The following is a 19,993-nucleotide window of genomic DNA, read 5'->3' as shown; positions in this document are numbered from 1 at the left end:
ACCTCCCAGAGATGCTGCAAAGATCACCTCAGATAATGAATGTGAAAATCTGTTGTAAACTGTTAAGCTCTTTGCAAAAACAAGGCATTACCGTTATGATAATCAAAAGCAAATGGCACATGAATATTTCACAAGCATGTACTGGGGCATATTATTTGCAAAGTATTCCCATCTACTGGGTTTTTATAAGTACATACTCCCCCTCCTTATTGCAATTTTCCTAATAATCTCTTTCCAAATCTTATCTTCAAACTCTGTCTCCCCTGTCATTTCTTCTTAATATCTCCTCTCTCACATAGCTATTTATTACTGAACTCTGGGTGGCATTTGGGGAGACGCTTAGTTAGAAAAATACACAGATACATATTTTGCACAGAGACATAAGCAAAATGAAGCAAGGGAACCTCGACTCTAAGCTAAGATATTAAAAAATATACATCTTCCTTGTGGGTCTGTCGGAGCTGCTCATAATAGCAACATTTAGTCTGAAATTAGGTTTAACAACCCCATCCCTATATGTGGACTCAAATCCATTCACATGTGCCTCTAATGTGGGGAAGAAATGAAATAGGCTTGGGTGGATTTTTTTCCTCTTACAAATGTATAAAACTTCTGCAAAGCCTTTTGGAGTCTCTCTTGGCTAAATAAGAAATCCTTTTGCTATTAACTGCTCCTGCAGCGAGTGCTTGCTAGCTGCAAGATCATGATGAGGGTAAGCATTAATTAAATCTAACTGTGAGAGAATAATTAGGTACACATATCCGTCAGGGCAAGTTGTCACTATCCAGTAGCAAAGTTGGATACAAACTCCATCAGCAGAACTGTCAAGCGGCTGTTAAAAGGATATAAATGTGTCCCAAAAGGATCATTTCACTTAGGGGGGGAAAAATTGGATTGCAAAGGATTAATGAGGCGAGGGGTTTGTGTTTTCAATTGGATGTAAAATGCAAACTGAGTAAGTTGTGATATCATCATTTAACCTGAATGTTTAGTTACATTTGGATGCCTAACACGTGGTGGGAACAATTAGACCTTATACATCAAACCAACACTTTCCATCATGAAAGGAGATAAAGGTTAGAATTTTTTAAGTAAATTGCACAAAAGTTTACAAGGAAATCATAGAACTTAATTTACACAGATGGCATATTCTTAATAATAATTAGGTAAGAAAAATGAATGCAAATCCTACTAGCATAATTAGGGGATTCAGGAAAGGGTCCTTTTGTGTGGCTGCCTTTATTTCTGCCGAACTTCAGTCTAACCTATAAGGCCGTATGTGCAGAGACCCCACACAGGTGATGTGACTGTAAGTCTTAGAGGCAGGCACTGCAAATAGCTACAGCTACCATGTCGGAGAAAAGACAGCAGCATTGGAAGCAGACAGATCTAAGTTTACAACCAGGTTCCACCATCAACTGACCAAGTGAGATTAGGCAACTTACTTCCTATCTATGAACATCAGTTTCTTTTACATAATAGGGTTACAGAAGGGTGGCTACAATAATACATTTCAAAGCACCTGGAACAGTGATGGGCACAAAATAAGTGGCCAATTATTGCTGTTGTTTCCTGTAAGATATACATTCCAAAGTAGAAAACAGAATAAAAACAACTACGACACCAGCCTCAGAAATTGTTCTTCCTATAATTCCATCTTGGTTGGGGGGTCATGGGCAGCGATGGTTTCCAGCCAAGGCAAGGAACAGGAAGCCTGACTGGTTTCGCTGCAGGCCTGGTGGATGACTTGAGTGCTCCACACCAAGGTCATTTCCTCCAATGCACTTACAACAATTTGTAATCATTGCACTTGAATGCTTCCTTGCTTGACTGATTGCCTGCCTGCTTCCTTCTCCATACCTTAAGCCCATAGGTTGGGGACATTATGCGTCTCGTTTTCCACTGCCATCTCAGGATCTAGCACGGTATCTCATACTCAGTAAATACTCAGCTGAAAGAATGAATGAAAGTCAGGTTGGAGGCCCTGAGCAGGGACACAGCAAGAGAGGCTAGAATCCAAAAAATGGAACTCAGCAGCAGTAATAGCAGCAGCAGCAGCAGCAGCAGCAGCAGCAGCACTAGAGAAGTTGGGAAGGACTCACTCTGCAGCTGGGGATGTGCTGAGATCACAGACATTGAGGGTCAGAATGAGGCCAGAAGGTCTATCAAGAGATCTCAGGCATTCTGGGATGCTACGATCATCAGTAAAACAACCTAGTCATGAGTTCTCAAGATCTTGCTGAATTATCCCCATGTAGTCCTTCTTCAAGACCCTTCCCCCTCTCGGAATCTGTAAGTGTTGCTCTCATGTCACAACATTCCGCTGAAGGGATCACACCAGCCCTTCCAAGCCAACATCTTTGGCAAGGTAACCAGGCTGACAAATCACCTTCATAACTAGGCCATCCATTGGACCTTTCTACTTTCAGAAGCTATCCTAACAAAATAGACTATTGCTATGGCCTGGAGGAGAAATATGAGGAAGATGGATTGAAACTAAACACTACCATTATGTTTTGATAGTGACTGTTTTCCTGGGAATATTCTCTTTCAGCCACAACCCCCATCTACTACCCCATTCCCCCCCAAAAAAGCAAAACCAAAATAAAATCAGTGCCCACAGACTGCTACTTCCCACTCCCACCCTTGATTGAAAAAAAAAAAAAAAAAAAAAAAAAGTCTTCCGGAGGAAGAAAAATTAAAGCGCATTTAGTTATAAATGTTGCAAAAAGTCATCACTGAAAATGAAACTTCAAGAATTTGTACCAAAGCTAGAAAACTGAAGTCGGAAGGTATCAACATCTATAAAGAGAATTTCTAACTTCTCGAGAGAAATCTTTAAACTCTGATTTATGGGAGCAGAACTGTATACATGTCTATGTGATTATATTTTAATAGTACAGTTCAATGTATCTATATTATTATTATTCTGCCTACTTGATCTAACAGGAAGAGTGCCGTAATAGCTCTCACTTGGATTCTGTATTCACCAAGTCATCCTCGCACTTCTCTCAATTTTTTTTCTTTGCAAATCTTGAAGCTATGTCGTTCCCAGATTTCAATTGTATCCTGGTAAACCATTATTTTTATGATTAATTAACGACCATCTTATTTCTAAAGTGTTTTTGCCTCTTGTTGTTGTTGTTTATTTTGAGATATACAATGTATATATAACCCTCAGAGTCCATCTCCCCCACAAAAAACTTGATCTAATCATATTCAGTAAAGTTGCAAAATATAAAATTAGTACATAAAAATCAGTAGCATTTTTATACTCTAACAATGAATTATTTGAAAGGGAAATAAAGACATATCGAAACAATAAAATAATCAGAAATAAATTTAACCACAGAGGTGAAAGATCTCTACACTAAACATTACAAGACACTAATAAAAGAAATCGAAGAAGTCTCAATTAAATAGAAAGGTATCTTGTTTTCAAGGACTGGAAGAATTAAAATTGTTAACATGTCCATATTGCCCAAAGCCATTTTATAGACTCAATGCAATTCCAATCAAGGTTTCAATGGCATTTCTCACAGAAGTATTTTGCCATACATTTAGACTCTGCCTAAGCTTTCGCTTGATTTGTATTTGCCTAGTATTTAGTTTTCCTTTCCCTTCTCTGTCAAACTTTTCTGTCTTTATGTTTTAGGAAAATCTTTAAATAGCATTTGGCTGTTTTGTATAATATGTTCTATCTCTACGTTTTAATATGTAAATTGTATTTACTGTGATGAATGATGCTTTGGGCTTGTTGCCACAGTATTACCTTTCGTGCTTTTCTTCCTTGTGCTTTCCCTTTACCTTCATGCCACCCCACCTCACCGCCCACCTCGAGTCACCACACTGTCAGCTTCTAAACTCAGAGCTCACGCTTTCCACTTCCTCTTACTCCTTACATTGTTTCTTTTCTTCGTGTTTGAAATAAACATATATTTATATTAAAAAAATTGTCTTTCATCCAGCATGTGTTTGTGCGTGTGTGTGTGTGCATGTAACATGATAAAGACCCGTCAGCTTTGTGTGTCATGCTGTGGAAAGTGTACGCAACCATTTGCCAGCTTCCTTTCCATATAGGAATGAAAGCTTTCATTACAAACACAAACACTCGTGTACTTAAAATCATCTATTCTAGAATTAGGACTTTTCCCCAGAAATATTGGAGCCCAATATATAGATATAGAATGGGAGCTGGATGGAAGAGCCCCACTCACTCAGCAACGCACTTCAACCCCTTCCCCCCAAGAGCCTATTTGGAGCACAGCTTGAAAATTCCTGCTAATGGCTGCTGCCTCTACCCCATATCCTCACGCCTCTCTCTCAAACACGAGAAAAGGCATGGCTTTCTCTGTGTAATCTTCTAAGTGATTTACCCGTTTGATTACAGTTGAATTAGAAAAGAGCCCAAGCTGCCAGCTTCTAACAATGTGTTTTATCCCAACAGTAAGTCCTAGTGTAGGTAATATGGGCTACATGCTTTTCCACGTTGAAATGGCATGAAAATAGGGCAATTTCGTAAATCAGGGGACTTTCATTCCTAGGTCTGCTAGTTCCTCTCTGCGGCATGGATGAGGTCTCCCTTGACCACTTTAGACATCTATATCTACAGCAGGTTGGATTAGATGACCCTGAAATTCATTTCCATATCCGACAGACTAAGAGAACATCAGAAATTATTATTATGACCTTAGGAGCCTGAGGCAACAATGACTCTGAGACATTAAATCTTTGCCTAAAGTCACACACAGGTAGATAGTCGTGTGGGGTTAGATCTAGGATTCTACGAAACCAAAACTGAGACGCTGCCTAACACCAGGCATTATGGGCCAAATCCGGTCCACTGTCTATTTTTGTGCAGCCCATGAACTAAGGATGGTTTTAACATCTTTAAGTGGTTAAAACAAATCAAAAGAAAAATACGTTAAGATGTGAAAATGAATTGCTTCTCAGTCTTTTGGCTAAGATCAAGTGAAGATGTGAAAATTATGTGAAATTCACATGTTAGTGTCATAAATACATTCTGTTCTCATTAGGGGAACTTTGGCACAAAAATGGTACTTACTTATAATTATATATTAAATTTTATCAGTAAAAATTTGCAGAAAATTGTCTTACATTGTATAAGTGCCTACATACTAGACTCAAGTTTGCTTCTTGGTCTGCAAAAGGAGCAAATGTTTCCTATCTGGCCGTTTATAAAAAAATGTTCTGATCCTAAACAAAACCATATGCCCTTATAAGGATGGGGACAATGTCCAAATCTACTGTCCTTCCTTATGCCACCAGCTAGGCTGTATCTAACTAACACTGGCCTGAGATCCAAACCTCTTTAGCACTGTTAAAAAGAGACAAGGCAGCAGAGGTATTAAGAAGTAAATAGACATACCTTTGAGATACTCCAGGTTCAGTTCCAGACCCCACAGATACTGCAATAAAGCAAGTCTCATAATAAAGCAAGTTGTAATTTTTTTTTTTTTTTGCTAGTGGAGGGTCTTGCCTCCCATTTGTAAAAAACACAACACCTATGAAGCTCAATAAAACAAAGAGCAATAAAAGAAGATATGCCTGTTGTCTTTGGATCATCTACAAAAGGATCAGAATCAGATTTGGGTCCTTCCTTGACTGACTGTACCACATTATAGATTTTTCACGTAGTTGAGCCTCAGTTTTACCATCAGCGAAATGGGATTATGCTTACTTTGTGGAGTTGTGAGGTTCGGCCCAGGTTTTAACATAAAATAGAAGCTTCGCAGAATTATCAATACTTGTAGGCCTCCAAATTCACTTCAATACTTTTCTCCCTTCCACTTGCAAAAGATAAACTCTATTTCTTCACTCTTTGAATCTGAGATGGCCCCATGACTTTCTTTGAGCAACAGAATAAAGCATAAAGGATAACGTGTACCTTTTAAGCTGAAGCCTCAAAGGCCTTATGGCGCTTGTCCTTGCTGTTTCTGGAGCCCTCTGCATGTGACTCAGCCTCAGACAGCTGGGTGACCACAGGTACGTGACAGGTCAGCTGAGCCTCTCCCATCCTGACCAGAACTGCCCAGTTGAACTCAGCCCAAATACTTGACTTGAATTAAGAGCCAAATAAATGGTTGCTGTATTAACTCTCAAAGTTTCAGGGTAATTACTATGCCACAACTCTCACTGACATAGTATTGAACCACTCTGATGAAGGAAATATCCCAGAGGTGTGTCCCTAGTCTCCACCAGAATCTGGTCCAGAGCCGTCTGTTAAGGATGCTTGCAGTTGCCCCTCCATCCAGCTTGGCCAGAGAGAATTAACTGAGAGCCACCTGACATATTTCAGACGAACAAGGAAAACTGCCTGGAGACAGACACTTTCAGGAACGCAAACTTCTCTGAAAGACACATCAGGGAAGATTTATAGAAGCAGCTGTGTGCTCTGACTACAAATCAGCTCTCCCGTGCCTCAGTCCTTACACGACCTGGGGATGGCTGGGTGGTGGTGGTACCAGCCTTGGCAGCATCTCTTAGGAGGGGCTTGTGATCAAGAAATGGAAAGCCGGAGCCCCCGGAAAAAGGCTCCCAGATCAAATACGCACATCATTCCCTATCTTTGAAGATGCCAGGGCTCTGATTTCAGGATGCAGCTAATCTACAGAGCGCTTTAAAGAAGTATTTCCATAAGCATTCCAGCACATGCTCATGACAGCCCTGAGAAATGAGAACGGCGGGTATTATCATATCCCCAGATGCTGGGGATGGAAGCCCAAGAAAATTTAGCAGTTTCCTTGAGGACCCACTGGACTTTAGAGACGAGTTCAAGACAGGGTTCTCTGACTCCAATACCAGACTTTTCATGAGACAACAATGCCTCCGATCAAATTTAAAGTCAAAGACCATACGAACTGGAGTTGATCTGTTGGAAATTGTCTACCCCTTCATCTTTGCTTTCCAAATTAACAATGAAGATTCATTAGGTATTTATTATGTTCGGTGCGGCCCCCTGAGCACTTTCCTTGCATTAATTCCAATCCTTCCAGCCTCCTTATGAGGAGGCTGACGGTACAGCTGGCAGACTGGATAATGGCAACTTAGCACAAATCAGTCATTTCCCAAAGTCGAGAGGCGGAGACAGAGCTTGCATACGAGTCCACATTGCTCTGACCCCAGAACCTGAGCTCATTTCCACAAAGCCACATGACGTCTTAGGAGGGGACACTGAGGCTTGGTCTTATCCAAGATCAGGCAGCTTATTTGGTTAACTGGCCATTAATTCATCAAACATTAATCGAGCATCTGCTATTTGTCAGGAACTAGGCTAGTCAATGGAAGCACAGGCATGACCTAGACATAGTCACTATACTTGGAGAGATGAATTAAGGGAGAAGAGAAGCGACCATAAATTACTCTAATAAAAACTAATAAATGACAAATATCAGAAGGAAGGCCGTGGAGAGATTATCAAAGTTTGAAGGAAGTATGCATGACTTTCGTTTGGGGAAAATTTGGAAAGACTTCATGGAGAAAGTAGCTTTAAGGCTTTGTTTTGAAGGAAGAGGAGGCTCTTGACATGTAGCGATGGTGAGAAGGGGAGGAAAACCAAGCTGGAGAAATGGCACAGGAGCCAAGAAAAGGGCTTATTTCATCACAGACTGAGGGCGACACTCTCAGTACCTGGGGTCTCTCCCATCTTCTTTCTATCCTTGTGACTACCTCACGGATTTAAGCTGAACTTCGCTTTGATTACGCAGCATCAAAACTTCCTTTGGCAAAGGGGCAGTGAACACCACCCAAACTCCTTGGTAGGAGGGGACAGCTGCCAAGGGGACAAAGGGCTTGGGGAAAAGAAGGATGGGAATCAAAGGAACAAACACTGATCCCGTTGGCTGCCTGTTCAATATTTAAGCAGAGCAACCACCCAATAAGGCAAATGATTTAAAACCATTAATGTTTCTGAATATTTTTTCAACTAAGTGAATAATTTATAGCCAGTTACTAATGAACAGGAAAAAATGTATATTAACATTAGCCTGCATTCTGAGGAAAGTGTCTCACAATGAAAGAGCACATTAGGGCTTGTCCATCAGGAAGCCAGAATGTGCTTGTCCTCCCAGTGTGGGGCGGAGCTGGGAACAGCAGGAGTGGATTGCAGCTCCTGGCTATGACGGTGGGTCTGATGTCTTCCCACCTTAACAGCATCTGCTTTGCTCACAGTTCTCCCCAAATATTCCCAGAATGTCCTGCACAGCATGACTGCCACGTACCTGTGCATATTTTCTTTCTTCTCCCAGTAATGCCTTTCTGCCTCTCTCTCTAATGCCAATGCATTCTTCAAAGGCCACCTCCTCTGTGAAGCCTTCTTTAATTATTCTCCTTGCCTCCTAAACACCCCAGGCCAGACCACAACACCCTCCTATGTATCCTGCTGTGGTGTGCAAATGTCCAATCTCTGGCATCCTTCATTAAATGATGATGTGCTGGTAGGCAGAGATCTGGGTGGCATGTCCTATACATGTATGACATACCAAAAAAAGTGGGTTGAGTGCCTTAAAAATCACAGAGCACTGGACAGTGACTTAACCCCTGGGGATGCTGCTTGTGAGGACATGGTATTGGTTCTCTGGGGCCAGAAAGAGTCTGCAGGGGGCAGTCCTGGCTTTCTGTTTTCTCAGAGAGAGCGATGCCTCACTTTAGGGAACTTTGCAGCACCAATGATACAGAAACACCTGTCAGTGCAAGAGAAGCTACGACAACTCCTTTCCAGTATTTACACTAGCCCTGTACAATTTCACAGCTCGAAGATCTCAGCCAAGCTAAAGACTCAAGATCTTAGCCAGGATAAAGACTAAAACTCAAGTGACCTGGGAACTGAAATGTGGCCTTGTCAGGGTTCAGAATTCACTTGGAAGTCATTGAACAAACTTGTGTAAACTTGAATTTCTTCTTTTGTAGAATGGGGATAATTATAGTCCTTACCTTTTGGAATTTGGGGACGCTTTTAAATGAGACAATATGTGATGAACATAGTATTTAGAACATACTAAATGCTCATCAGATGTTAGTTGCACCACACTTGTTAATCCTTTGTATTCCATGAGGATCCCCAACTATTTTCTTTATCTATACATCCATCCATCTGCCCATCCATCCATCCCTCCATGCATCCATCCATCCATATATTCTTCCATTCAGCCAGCGCTAATTCTATGCTAGTTCCGTGTTAGGTATTTGAGCTACAGAGAGACATAAATCATTGTCCTTTCCATCATAGGACTGTCAGAGTTAAGGAGGGAGACAGATGAGTCCCACATATTTATGATGAACTGATAAGGGCTGTGACAGAAAACAGCACAGGGCTTCAAGTGCCCAGACAAAGGACTGGCTCACTCAGTTAAACTGGGGCTGCGCACAGACTGGTGATGGGTCCCTAGAAACTAAATTTTGAAAAAGCAGTATTAGCTTGTTGCCTGGAGGAAAGAGAGGGAAGAAGAAGAGGGTCTTTCTGGGAGAATATGATCACTACACACAGTTGGAAAGTGAGGTGTTTTGGGGGAAGGAGAAAATGGCCAGTGTGCTTGAGACCACTGAATACAGCGGCGTGGGGCTTGGAGCGGATTGGAGGTAGGCTGAAATCCAGGCAAGAAAGGCGCCTTGTGTAACAGGCTATGGCTACTTCTTAAGCCTATTAAACATTGTGCTGTTTATTTTATAGATTCTTGCTCCTAAAACAGGGTACATGTGTCCTTAATGGGTAATAATACTGACAAAAGTTAAGAATAATAATAAAATAGTAGTGATAAGAATAGTACTAATAAAATGATAGAGTACACAGTCCCAGTGTGGACCTTTTATCTGGCTCCATGCTCAGTGCTTTACAGGTGTTATCTCATTTGATCCTATGAAACCCTCTGAAGATGGTCCATTATCATCCCAGTGTAATCCTCATAAGCATGGTTGTTTTTCCTGGGATGTGAATATTATTGAGAAAAGTTATATAATACGACTGACAAATAATGTAATATACTTAAAGCTAAAATAAACATGTACATGTTATGGAATAGAATATAATGGATTTTTTTATATATAATGAAACCTGGAATTTAGGATTTATGACTGAAGTCTTTCAAGCACAGCTACTGACTCTTTGGGGGGGGCAGGTGGATTCTCATCTGCCTTTAAGAAGACGTTACTGCAAAACCTTAAGAAGCCCCCAAGGCAAGTGACAGATTATCAGGAAAATGTTCTGGGCAGGAGAGTGACATGGCCAGATTTAGTGTGTTTTCGAAAGATCACTCCAGTTGTCAGGGTACAAGATGAATTGGTGGATGAAGAAGCTGCTCTAAGAATCTGGATGAGGGATAACAATACCTCAGCCAAGTCAGAGGCAATGGCTTAGAGCCGAGGGGATGGATGTGTGAGCCTCTAGAGGGCAAATGAGCAAGACCCTGAAGACAACAATAACATTAGCCACACTTTATCGATGGTCAACCACATGCCAGACATGGGCTGCACACATTGCAGGTATTACCTCACAACCTACATGTGATTTTGGTGTTTTACAGATGAGAAAACTGAGGCTAAACACAGATCCTTCATTTGCTTAAGATCACTCAGTTGGCCAATGGTTGAATTTCAAATACAAAGTCTTATTTTTAAAGACCACTGCCTACACTGCATGAGCTTCAGGAAGTTCTTCCTCATCCTCAAGGAAATCTAACTCTACTTTATTTGACTGTCAGAGTCTCCTTTAGACTGCCCATGGACTTGAGGGAGTGACTACCCAACAGCTGCCCCATAAACCCCTGCCACAGATGTGAGAGCAGCAGTCAAGTCCTCCATTGTCTTCCTGTCTGCCTAAGAACAATGTACTTCAGCATCTACCAGGCATCTCTGGAGTAGCCATAGCTACACAAACAGATGGGGCTGCTTCTAACCATGTGCTCAGTTCCTTGACAATGGCTTTCTGTTACCCATTCTTCTGCATATCTCTGGGTACCATGGACTGGGCATGAAGCCTAATGAAGCAGAGAGGGGCCAGGTGCTTCTGCTCTGGGCCAAAAGGCCCACAGCTGCTTAAGTGGTGGGAAGAGGAGAGAGACAGACTGAGGATTTAGACCATAGTCTTTGGGATTTTTGATGATGAGTGTAAGCTAACAGAAGATTGTATTTCTATGGTTACATCTGTTCCTCAGGATGTTTATAAATGTTCCAGGGGTAGAGAGTTGAGTCTGTGGTCAAGAGTGTTTCATAGACATTGAGCTAAACAAACCAATCCATCTTTCTGTAGCGCAGGCCTCCCCGGGGTCTTTAATAGTCTGAAGACGCAGTCAGGAATTTCCAGTAGGAAGAAGGAGTGTGCAGAATTCCCCAAACTTTTATTAACCATGAAATTCTTTTGTCCAAGAAAAATCTTAAAGACCTGTATTGGTAAGTGTGTGAGTTGGGAAGTACAGGCCTTATTCTCTCTTGCAAAAAACTTATCCAATGATGGCAGTAAAATCACGAGTACAATGTGATTAAGCCATTTTAGAAATTATTTTAACAGCATCTACTTGAGCACATTTAATATGCTATGAATCAATGAGTTTATCTCATTTATTTATTCAACAAATATTCGTTAAACACTTTTTGTATATTAGGTTTAAGAATATAAAACATATTTTTGAGAGAGAATAAATGAGAAAACAAATAAAAATAATTTTAGGCCATAATATTATGGAAGAACTAAAAAGGGTGATGGGACAGACAGTAGCGGGTTGGGACGGGAAGGGCTAAAGGTTAGAGTGGGTCATCGCAGAAGACGGTCCTGAGCAGCTGGCACTGGAATTGAGAGCTGAAAGGTGTGAAGGGAGAGCAACCAGGAAGGGAACAGGTATGGCAAGGAGAAGGAACAGCAAGTTCTCGGACGCTAACGCAGGGAACCACTTGATGCACCTGTGCCACACGAAGGAAGCCAGTGTGGCTGTAGCCCAAGAACATGCCACATGAGTGAAGAGGGCGGAAGACAGATCCAGAAGGATCAGGATCGATAAGGCATGAAAAGGAGCGTGAATTGCATTCTAAGGATAACAGGAAACCACTGAATGATTTTAAGCGGAAGAATAACCTTATCTGGTTTATGTTTCTGAAAAGATGACTTGGGCTGCTTTGGGGAGACTGAATCTCAAGGAATGTATAGTTTCAAGTGGGATTTGGAAGGTGGAAGTGGTTATAACGGTGACAGAGAAAGGGAGGACAGATTTGACATATATTTAAAAGAAAGACTGAATTTCTTTATGCTTTAGTTTTCTTAGGCCCCATTTAACTTGTAAATTAAAATAACTTGATATCCAATCATGGTCTAATTCAAACATCAGATTTCCTTTAATAATCCAATTCTGAAATTCTGCTCTGAGAAGGAAATAGATTCCAAGGTGAAGGCCAAGTTTTCTGCCAAAAAGAAAAAAGTGCCAAGTGGCACTGTTTTCAATGGTGAAATAAGAGAAACAGCCCAAATATCTAACAATAGGGGACTTGTTAGGACAGTTGTGGTACATGAAAAGGAGCATTTGGGGAAAGAATTCAGTGACATGAAAACGTTTAGGATATAACACTAAAGAAATAAATTCAGGCTGGTAGTAAAGAGAGGGGAGGTTATGGGCTTAGAATCAATTGTACTTACGAGAGCTGTATTGGTAAGAATAGAGGAAGGCGATTCTTGGTGAATGGTGGAGGAATAAAGACAGATAGGTATGGCTGAGAAAAATTACCAGTGACCTTGAACGTCCAACTCAGAACAAATGTAAGACAGCATTTATTCAGTTGCTGATCAACATCAGCCGAGCATGCCATCATTTTATCAGATCCTTACAGCAATCCTCGGATGTAGGGATTGGCATTCCCATTTTACGGAAGAGGAAACTGAGGCCCAGAGACAGCTGATGACTCTTTCAAAGCCACGCAACTTGAAATTGACTGGGCTGGGATTAGCGCCCCACATCGCTGACCTCACAGAAACTGTTCTTTATCACTCACAGTTCAGCCTAGGGTTTGCTACATGAGTTGCAAAAAGGAGCTTCATCAATTTCTGCCTCAATTTGTGACCTCAGCTCAATGAGTAGATCTCGATTTTTCACTGGATATAACATTTCCCAGGATTGAGACCTAGACATTCCTTCTCTCAACAAACAGCAAGTGTCTAACATGTGTGCAGGTACTGATTTAGATCCAGAAATGCAAAGATGCTTCAAACAATAATACAATTCCCATCTTCAGAGAACTCTACGTCTAGCTAAGGAGAGAGCCAGACAAAAGCAAATTACATTACACAAAAATGAAATCAGTGTTTAACACATGTATAAAGATGTGGGAGAATTTACCCATGGGAGAATTCAGAGTGAACTGTGACTGTGACAATCAGTGATGTCTTCATGGAAATGTGTCATTCAAGTTAAACTTGCAAAGACAGGTAGGATTTCACTAGCACAGAACATGGTGGTTTAGTTAAAAAGTCTGACACTCAGACTTCTTAGTTATTCCTGGCTCTAGTACTCACTAGGGTGTCCCTTTGAGCAGGTTACTGCAGCAATCTGTACCTTAGTATTTTATCTGTAAAATGGAAATTTTTATTGTAACTCCTTCTTAGGGTTGCTGAGATAAGATGGTTATAGTATTTAGTCTGCTGCCTGGAATAAGTGCCAATAAATGACAACAATTATTCGTAGGGTTCCGCTCATAGATTTCAGGCACAGAGAATGGCATGGAAACATGGATTTAGAAGAGACAGCAGAGAGATCAGAACTCTGTGGTGGCTTTGAACATCATCTTCATATGCCCAAACACTTCCGAAGGCACTGGACGACCACTGACACTGAGAGGAGAGGAGCAACATTATCAGAAGCAGGTTAGTAGAAACTGGAGGAGCCAGAGGCAAAAAGGTGAGTGACCAACTGGAGACTGTTGAGTAGACTGAGAGAAATGAAATGGGATTTGGAAATCGAGCAGAGATAAGGCGGTTTGTCCAACATACAAAGTGACACAGATGGTCAGAGAAAGAAGAACGAGGAGGGGAAGGAGAAGATGATGTTGATGATAATGTGGAGGAGAGAAGGGAGAGAGGAAGAAAAGGAGAATGATGGGAAGATCTGCTTTTTATTGCATGGTGGGCTAGATATTACGCTGATATTTTAAATATGTTGTGAGATGGAAGTGGCTTAAAGAAGCAGAGTGACCTGCCTAAGGTGACATGGTTAGTGAATTTGAATTTGAACACAAATTCAAATTCAAACTTGAAAAGAAATTTGAATCCAGTTCTGTCCAGTCTGCAATGCTCCTACTCTTGAGTGCCACATTATTCAGGCTATTCAAGAATGAGCCGGAACCCTGCTCTGGGATCCCAGCTTGATGATACTTCCACAAGAATGGTCCGCCTTCCTTGCATTCTTCAAAATGATGCCAGCTACAATTTAAAGAACATCTACTAGCTCGGGTCCTGTGCTAGGTGCTTTCCATAAATTGTTGCTAATCTTCTCAACCACTGTAAAAGATAGATTATGCCTTTGCATTCTCAGATGAGGCAGCTGGGGCTCAGAGACCTTAGCTCTACACCCAGGGGCATGGATCTACTGTCTCCAAGGCCTCTGCTGAGATGATTCATCAGGGAGATAACAGCACGAGTTGTATGAGCAGAGAGAAGTAAAGGAAGAGGGCACAGCTCTTGCTGGTGTCTTCAGGACCTGGGACAGCGCACTGACGCCCTGGCAACAGGTGCTGGGAGGGCCTACCTCGAGACTTGCTCCTCCGCTTCCGCTTTCCTGTCGAGGCTCGGCGCGGTGCTGGCTGCAGCTGACCGATCTCGATGGGTGTGTTAGCGCGGAAACTCTCCTTGAACTTCTGCATCAGAGACTCCACTGTCTCCTGCGTCGCCTCAGCTGCCCCTAAAAGTTGGGCAATGGGGCTGAGGTTAGGGCTTGATCCACCTCCAGTCCCTAGAGGGCTGCGCCTGGCCACCCTGAGCCCCTGGGGCTCCCTCCCTGACCCAGCGATGATAAAGAAGCCACAAGTGCCAGTACAGATGTATGTGTTGGTTTATGCACCTATTTATTGAATAACTATTATGTTCCAGGCACTGACCTAAACCCTTGAGATATGATGGTGAAAAGTGAGATACAATCTGTGATTCTAGGAATTTACAGCTCAGTAGGACACATGTCTAAGCATTTCCAACATTCTGTAATACCTGTGCAATAGGAAAGTACAAAGTACAGAGGAGCACCAAGAGGGGCCATCTCTCCCATCCTGATTGTCAAGGCAGGCTTCCTGGAGGAGACACTATCTTCACTGAGACCTTAAGAATGAGTAGAAATGAGCAGAGATGATAGAATCAGGGTGGGGTGACTACAGAGGTTTGGGATAAGAGTATCCTTGGTAGAAGAGAGTGCATGTGCAAAGATCTGAAGCCAGAAAGAGCACGGTCCTTGAGCACCTGAAAGGGGTTCGGTGTGGCTGCTACAGAGCGCACATGAACAGGAGATGAGGTTGGAGAGTCAGATCACCTTTTAAACCGTATTGAGGGGCCTGGACTGTGTCCTAATGCTAGAAGTTGATCACTGAAAGGTTTTAAACAGAATACTGACATGTTCGGGTTAAGTTTATATATATATATCCATTATTAACTAGAGCAAAGGGAACCCAAGCAGAGTTGAAGAGAGAGGCCAGTACAGAGACTTTTTCATTAGCCAGCCAGAGGCAATGGTGGCTTGAACCAGAACAGTGTCAGTGAAGGTCGATAGCAGTATGTGGATCAGACAAAATGTTAGGAGACAAAACTATAGGACTGTGATTCATAAGTCGCTTGGTGCAATATCTCCATTTTACTTCAGTAAATTTACTTAAAGAAATCTAGGTGCCCCCCCCCCAAAAGGCAGACAACTTACTCCAAGCTAACAAGTGGCAAAGTCAAGCCTTCTAACTCCTAGTCCAAAGTTCCATTTGTATCAATACCATCCAATGCAATGGTTTATTAGCAGACACATTTCCATGAAATTCCAAAACAGAAAATAATAGAAAGTTCCACAGAATGCGGAGAGTAAAGTCAGTAAGGCAGAGAGAAAAAGTTGAAAGATAAAAAGAAAAAAAAATCAGAAAAGCTTGAAATCAAAGGAGAGAGACCACATAAAAGGCAAGGAGAGCCAAGTAGAAAGAAGAAAAGGAACATGGCTGAATGGCCTCAGTACCTTTGTTCTGAGAAATTCCCAAAGAGAAACTCAACTTTAAAACTTCAAGCTTGGCCCTCCCTCCATCTATGTCTTTAGAGGCTAGGATATTTCTTCAGTTTGAGCTACCTGCTGTCTGATGCCAAGAGATTGGACATGTCAAAGGTTCCTGTTTCTTTGAAGGGGTTTTGCTAGACTGGGCAAAGAAGGCTTCTAAACATGCCAACACCATTTTCTAAGGAGCTTTTGTTTTCCCAGGAAAGCTTATCAGTATGGACAGATGTGTCTTGCAGGGTAGCTCATACCCAGAAGGCTGTTTTGGGCACTGGGCTCTGTGAGAAGCCCATCCTTGGGGGCACAGTGGAAAATCCACGTTTGCTATGAAAAAGGCAACTGACAATACAAACGAACCATGTAGAGACATTACAACTTCCTCACCTGCCTGTCTTGCTGTCTCTCTCTCCAGATATATCAATTAGGTCTACTTAACGGCAAACCAAAAAGATCCCAAACACAGACCCCCTACTCCAAGCCTGTGATGCAAAGCCCTCCAGCAAGTAGTTACAGTCCAATTCTGAAAAGCACTGAGATTCCCAATTCTGATGCTTCAAACCCAAAGAATATAGTTATTTACCTCGAATTCAAAGAGTTGTATTATATTGTGGTCAAAATCCAGAGCAACTTAGTACATATATAGTCTGCTGTGGAATACACGGTGTACCCCCAAATTCCATATGTTGAAGTGCCAATGTGACTGTATTTGGAAATAGGGCTTTTAGTAGATACCTAAAGTTAAATGAGGTCATAAATGCGGGGTCATAATCAAATAGGACTGGTGTCTTTATTAAAAAAAGAGGAAGAAAGACTCCATGTGTATCCACCAAGGAAAGAACATGTGAGCACACAGTGAGGAGGAAGCTGTCTAAAAGCTAGAACTCAAACATGCTGGCATCCTGACCTTGGACTTCTAGCCTCCAGAACTGTGAAAAACTTTATTTCTGTTGTTCATGCCACACAATTATGGCATTTGGTTATGGCAGCCGAAGTAGACTAATACCTAGTCACACTGAAAATGAAGGCTTCAATAAATAACTTTGTGTGGAAACAAACATGCAGCTCGTAATAAGGTACAATGATGAAAAAACAAACCAACAAAATCCCCTTGTGATGCCCACCATATAGACAGGAAGGCTATATTAATGAATTATCAAAATAAGTATAAAATTGACAAGTGATATATACTATGAAGAAGAGGTGAGAGATGGTATAAGAGTCTCTATTACAGGATGTGAGTCTAAAATAATCATGGAAACTTCTTTTAAGGAAGTGAGCAGTGTCTGAAAGGAAGTGAGAAGGTCCAAAAGAGTATGAGTTAATCAAGTGAGAAGGAAGTGGTAGGGGAGGCAGAAGGAGGTAAAAAGAGCAAAAGAGGTGGAGGGAAGAGTATGAACAAAGATCTCCTGGAGGAGGAAGATCGAAGGGGCTGCAATAGCCATTGGGCCTGAAATACTGAAAGCAAGAGGCCTGAAATAATGTTGGAGAGGAAGGAAGCCCTAACCCTAATCCTAACCCTAACCCTAACCCTAACCCTAACCCTAACCCTAACCCTAACCCTAACCCTAACCCTCCTGAGTCTTCTCAAGATAGAACATGCCGAAGGTTTTATATGGGAGACTGACCTGGTCAGATTTTCATTTACAGAAGATCCCTCTAACAGCAGGGAGAAGTAGTCACTGGTGAAGGACAGAAATTGAAGCAATATAACTAGGAAGATGATGCAGAAGTCCACATATGAAAAGATGGCAGCCTGGATAGGGCAGTAGAGTTAAAGACAGGGACATGGTAGAGTAGCAGAGAGAGTAGAGACAATAGGAGATCATTAAAGATAGGGTAGTGGGCAAATTTGAAAGTTATTTTCTAGGTACAACTCCCTCCAAACATGGTGACTGATTAGAAAAGGTGGATAAGGACAATTAAAGTATGGAGATGACTCCTGGTCTTCTGGCATCCACAGAGGCTGATTGATGGTGCCTCTCAATTTGAGGAGGAACCCTGGAGGAGAGCATGTTTTACATACGAAAATTTTGTGCCGTCTTCCAGGGGTCTAAGTGGAGGTGTTAAGTAGACAGTAAGTTACGTAGGTCTCACACTCCATAGAGTCCAAGAGAAATGGACTCTCTGGAGAATCTATACATGCATCCCTCGGAAAAGGTACAGAGGGCATGTATGTAGTGGCTCAGAATGTGAGCTTGTGGCACCGTACAGGTAACAGAACATATTCATTCCTGACATATTCATGCCTGCCCTCTATCGCATCCCTACATCCATGCTCTGCCCCGTGGTCCATTCTGCCCCACTCTATGTCCTGAAGGCAGATCCTCTTTGGGCTGCTTCATGGCTCCTTGTTATCTGGCTACTAGTTAGGTTTGCCCAGTGGGATGCTCTGGCAGGATGTGGAAGGAGAAGATGTGGAGCTATGTCTTCCTTTGCCCTTTCTTGTTCCTGTACTAGTTCTGATAGAAACCGGGGACCCTGGACCTTTAGAGCTTCTGCCAGACCCCTTTTCCATTGGTCCAGTTCTCACAGACTCCAGTAAAACCATTTCCTCTCCCTGCCCCCTCCATTCTAGGGGTTGGTAGCAGTTTCCTTATATTTCTTGTCCCTGGTTCCTCATACTTCCATGGTGATCATCTGCACTCTGCATACACCACTTCAGTGACTTTCTCCTAAAAAATTTCACTTGAGGGTGCCTGCTTTGTCCATCTAGAACATTGACTGATACATCATCCCTTTTCGTCATGGCTCTGACATTCAGCAATTCCTAAAAGCCAGCCAGCTTCCCTCGTCCTATTATTTCCACTTTACTCTCTCCTAAGCTGATGCAGACCTGACTGGCTGGGAGGAGAGGAAGACACACAGAGAGGGATGGTTTGCTCCCCTGAGCTGCAGGGTTTCTGATCCTGACTGCAGCAAATCTCTTCCATCTGTTTGGCGGTTCTTGCCTCAGTGACAGTGCCAAGAGCCCAGGCAGGCTTAGATGGAGAAATGCTTTTGGGAACCCCTCCATGGCCTAGTTCATCCTGCACACCACTCTCCTCCACACCTCATCCCTCCCAACCCCATCTTATAGCTCTATCAATATCGATATATCAAGTTGTCTAAACAAGCCACATTACCTCCTGGTACCCACTGGCCTCGGCCTTCCCAAAGCAGCAAAATGCTCGCCCATCGCCGGGCTGAATGCAACAGATGGTGCTTGATCTGAGCATCACGGCAGACCCAGGAAAGGGCAGGAGGGAATGAGGGAGGTGGGGGAATCTGCATCTCTCTAATTGACATATGAGAGCTTCTCAAGTTTAATGAGAATGTACCACTGAGGCCTGAGGACAGGAGCCCTGGTCCCCAAGCTAAGATAGAGAGAGAAGAGAGGGAAGAAAAAAAAAAAAAAAAAAAAAAGGAAAGAGGGACGAGGACGAGAAAACAAAAATGGAAAGGAATAGAGTGCTCAATTATGAAAGGCAGAGAGACATGAAAGGAGGAAGCAAAGAATGGAAAGAAGGGGGAAGGGGACAGGAAAAGAATGAAGGAGAAGGAGAGGAAGGGCAGGAGAGGAAACTAGAAGGGAAAGGAAGGCAGACCCTGAGTGCTTACGCAAAGGCAGGAGGGGTGTGTTAGTTTTCAGAGACCAGGCAAGCTTCTGCCTGATCCTCCACCCCGCAGAACAGGCACTGCGCGCTGTGCTACGCTCACACTCAACGATTCTGCATCCAAACCCTCACCTGCTGTTCTCCCCCCATGCAGCCTGGGATGTTTTAATACTAAAA

At 42.4% G+C, this 19,993-nt stretch overlaps 1 protein-coding gene across 11 annotated transcripts in view; it reads right to left on the bottom strand.

Annotated features, from left to right (window-relative positions):
• ASTN2 (astrotactin 2) overlaps positions 1–19,993 on the bottom strand; it is a 900,155-nt gene that overhangs the window by 539,611 nt on the left and 340,551 nt on the right. For 10 of the 11 annotated variants that reach the window (XM_036238510.1, XM_036238511.1, XM_036238512.1 and 7 more), the window contains one exon: positions 14,739–14,891. The exons of the other annotated variant lie outside the window; for it this stretch is intronic. In XM_036238510.1, coding sequence (XP_036094403.1) covers positions 14,739–14,891 — 153 coding nt within the window. The remainder of the gene's footprint in view (positions 1–14,738; positions 14,892–19,993) is intronic. 11 annotated transcript variants of the gene reach the window in all.

This window comes from Rousettus aegyptiacus, unplaced genomic scaffold, assembly GCF_014176215.1.
Source record: "Rousettus aegyptiacus isolate mRouAeg1 unplaced genomic scaffold, mRouAeg1.p scaffold_m13_p_3, whole genome shotgun sequence".
Taxonomy (NCBI): domain Eukaryota; kingdom Metazoa; phylum Chordata; class Mammalia; order Chiroptera; family Pteropodidae; genus Rousettus; species Rousettus aegyptiacus.
The sequence above is the reverse complement of the archived record's forward strand: the minus strand, read 5'-3'. Positions and strand labels throughout refer to the sequence as shown.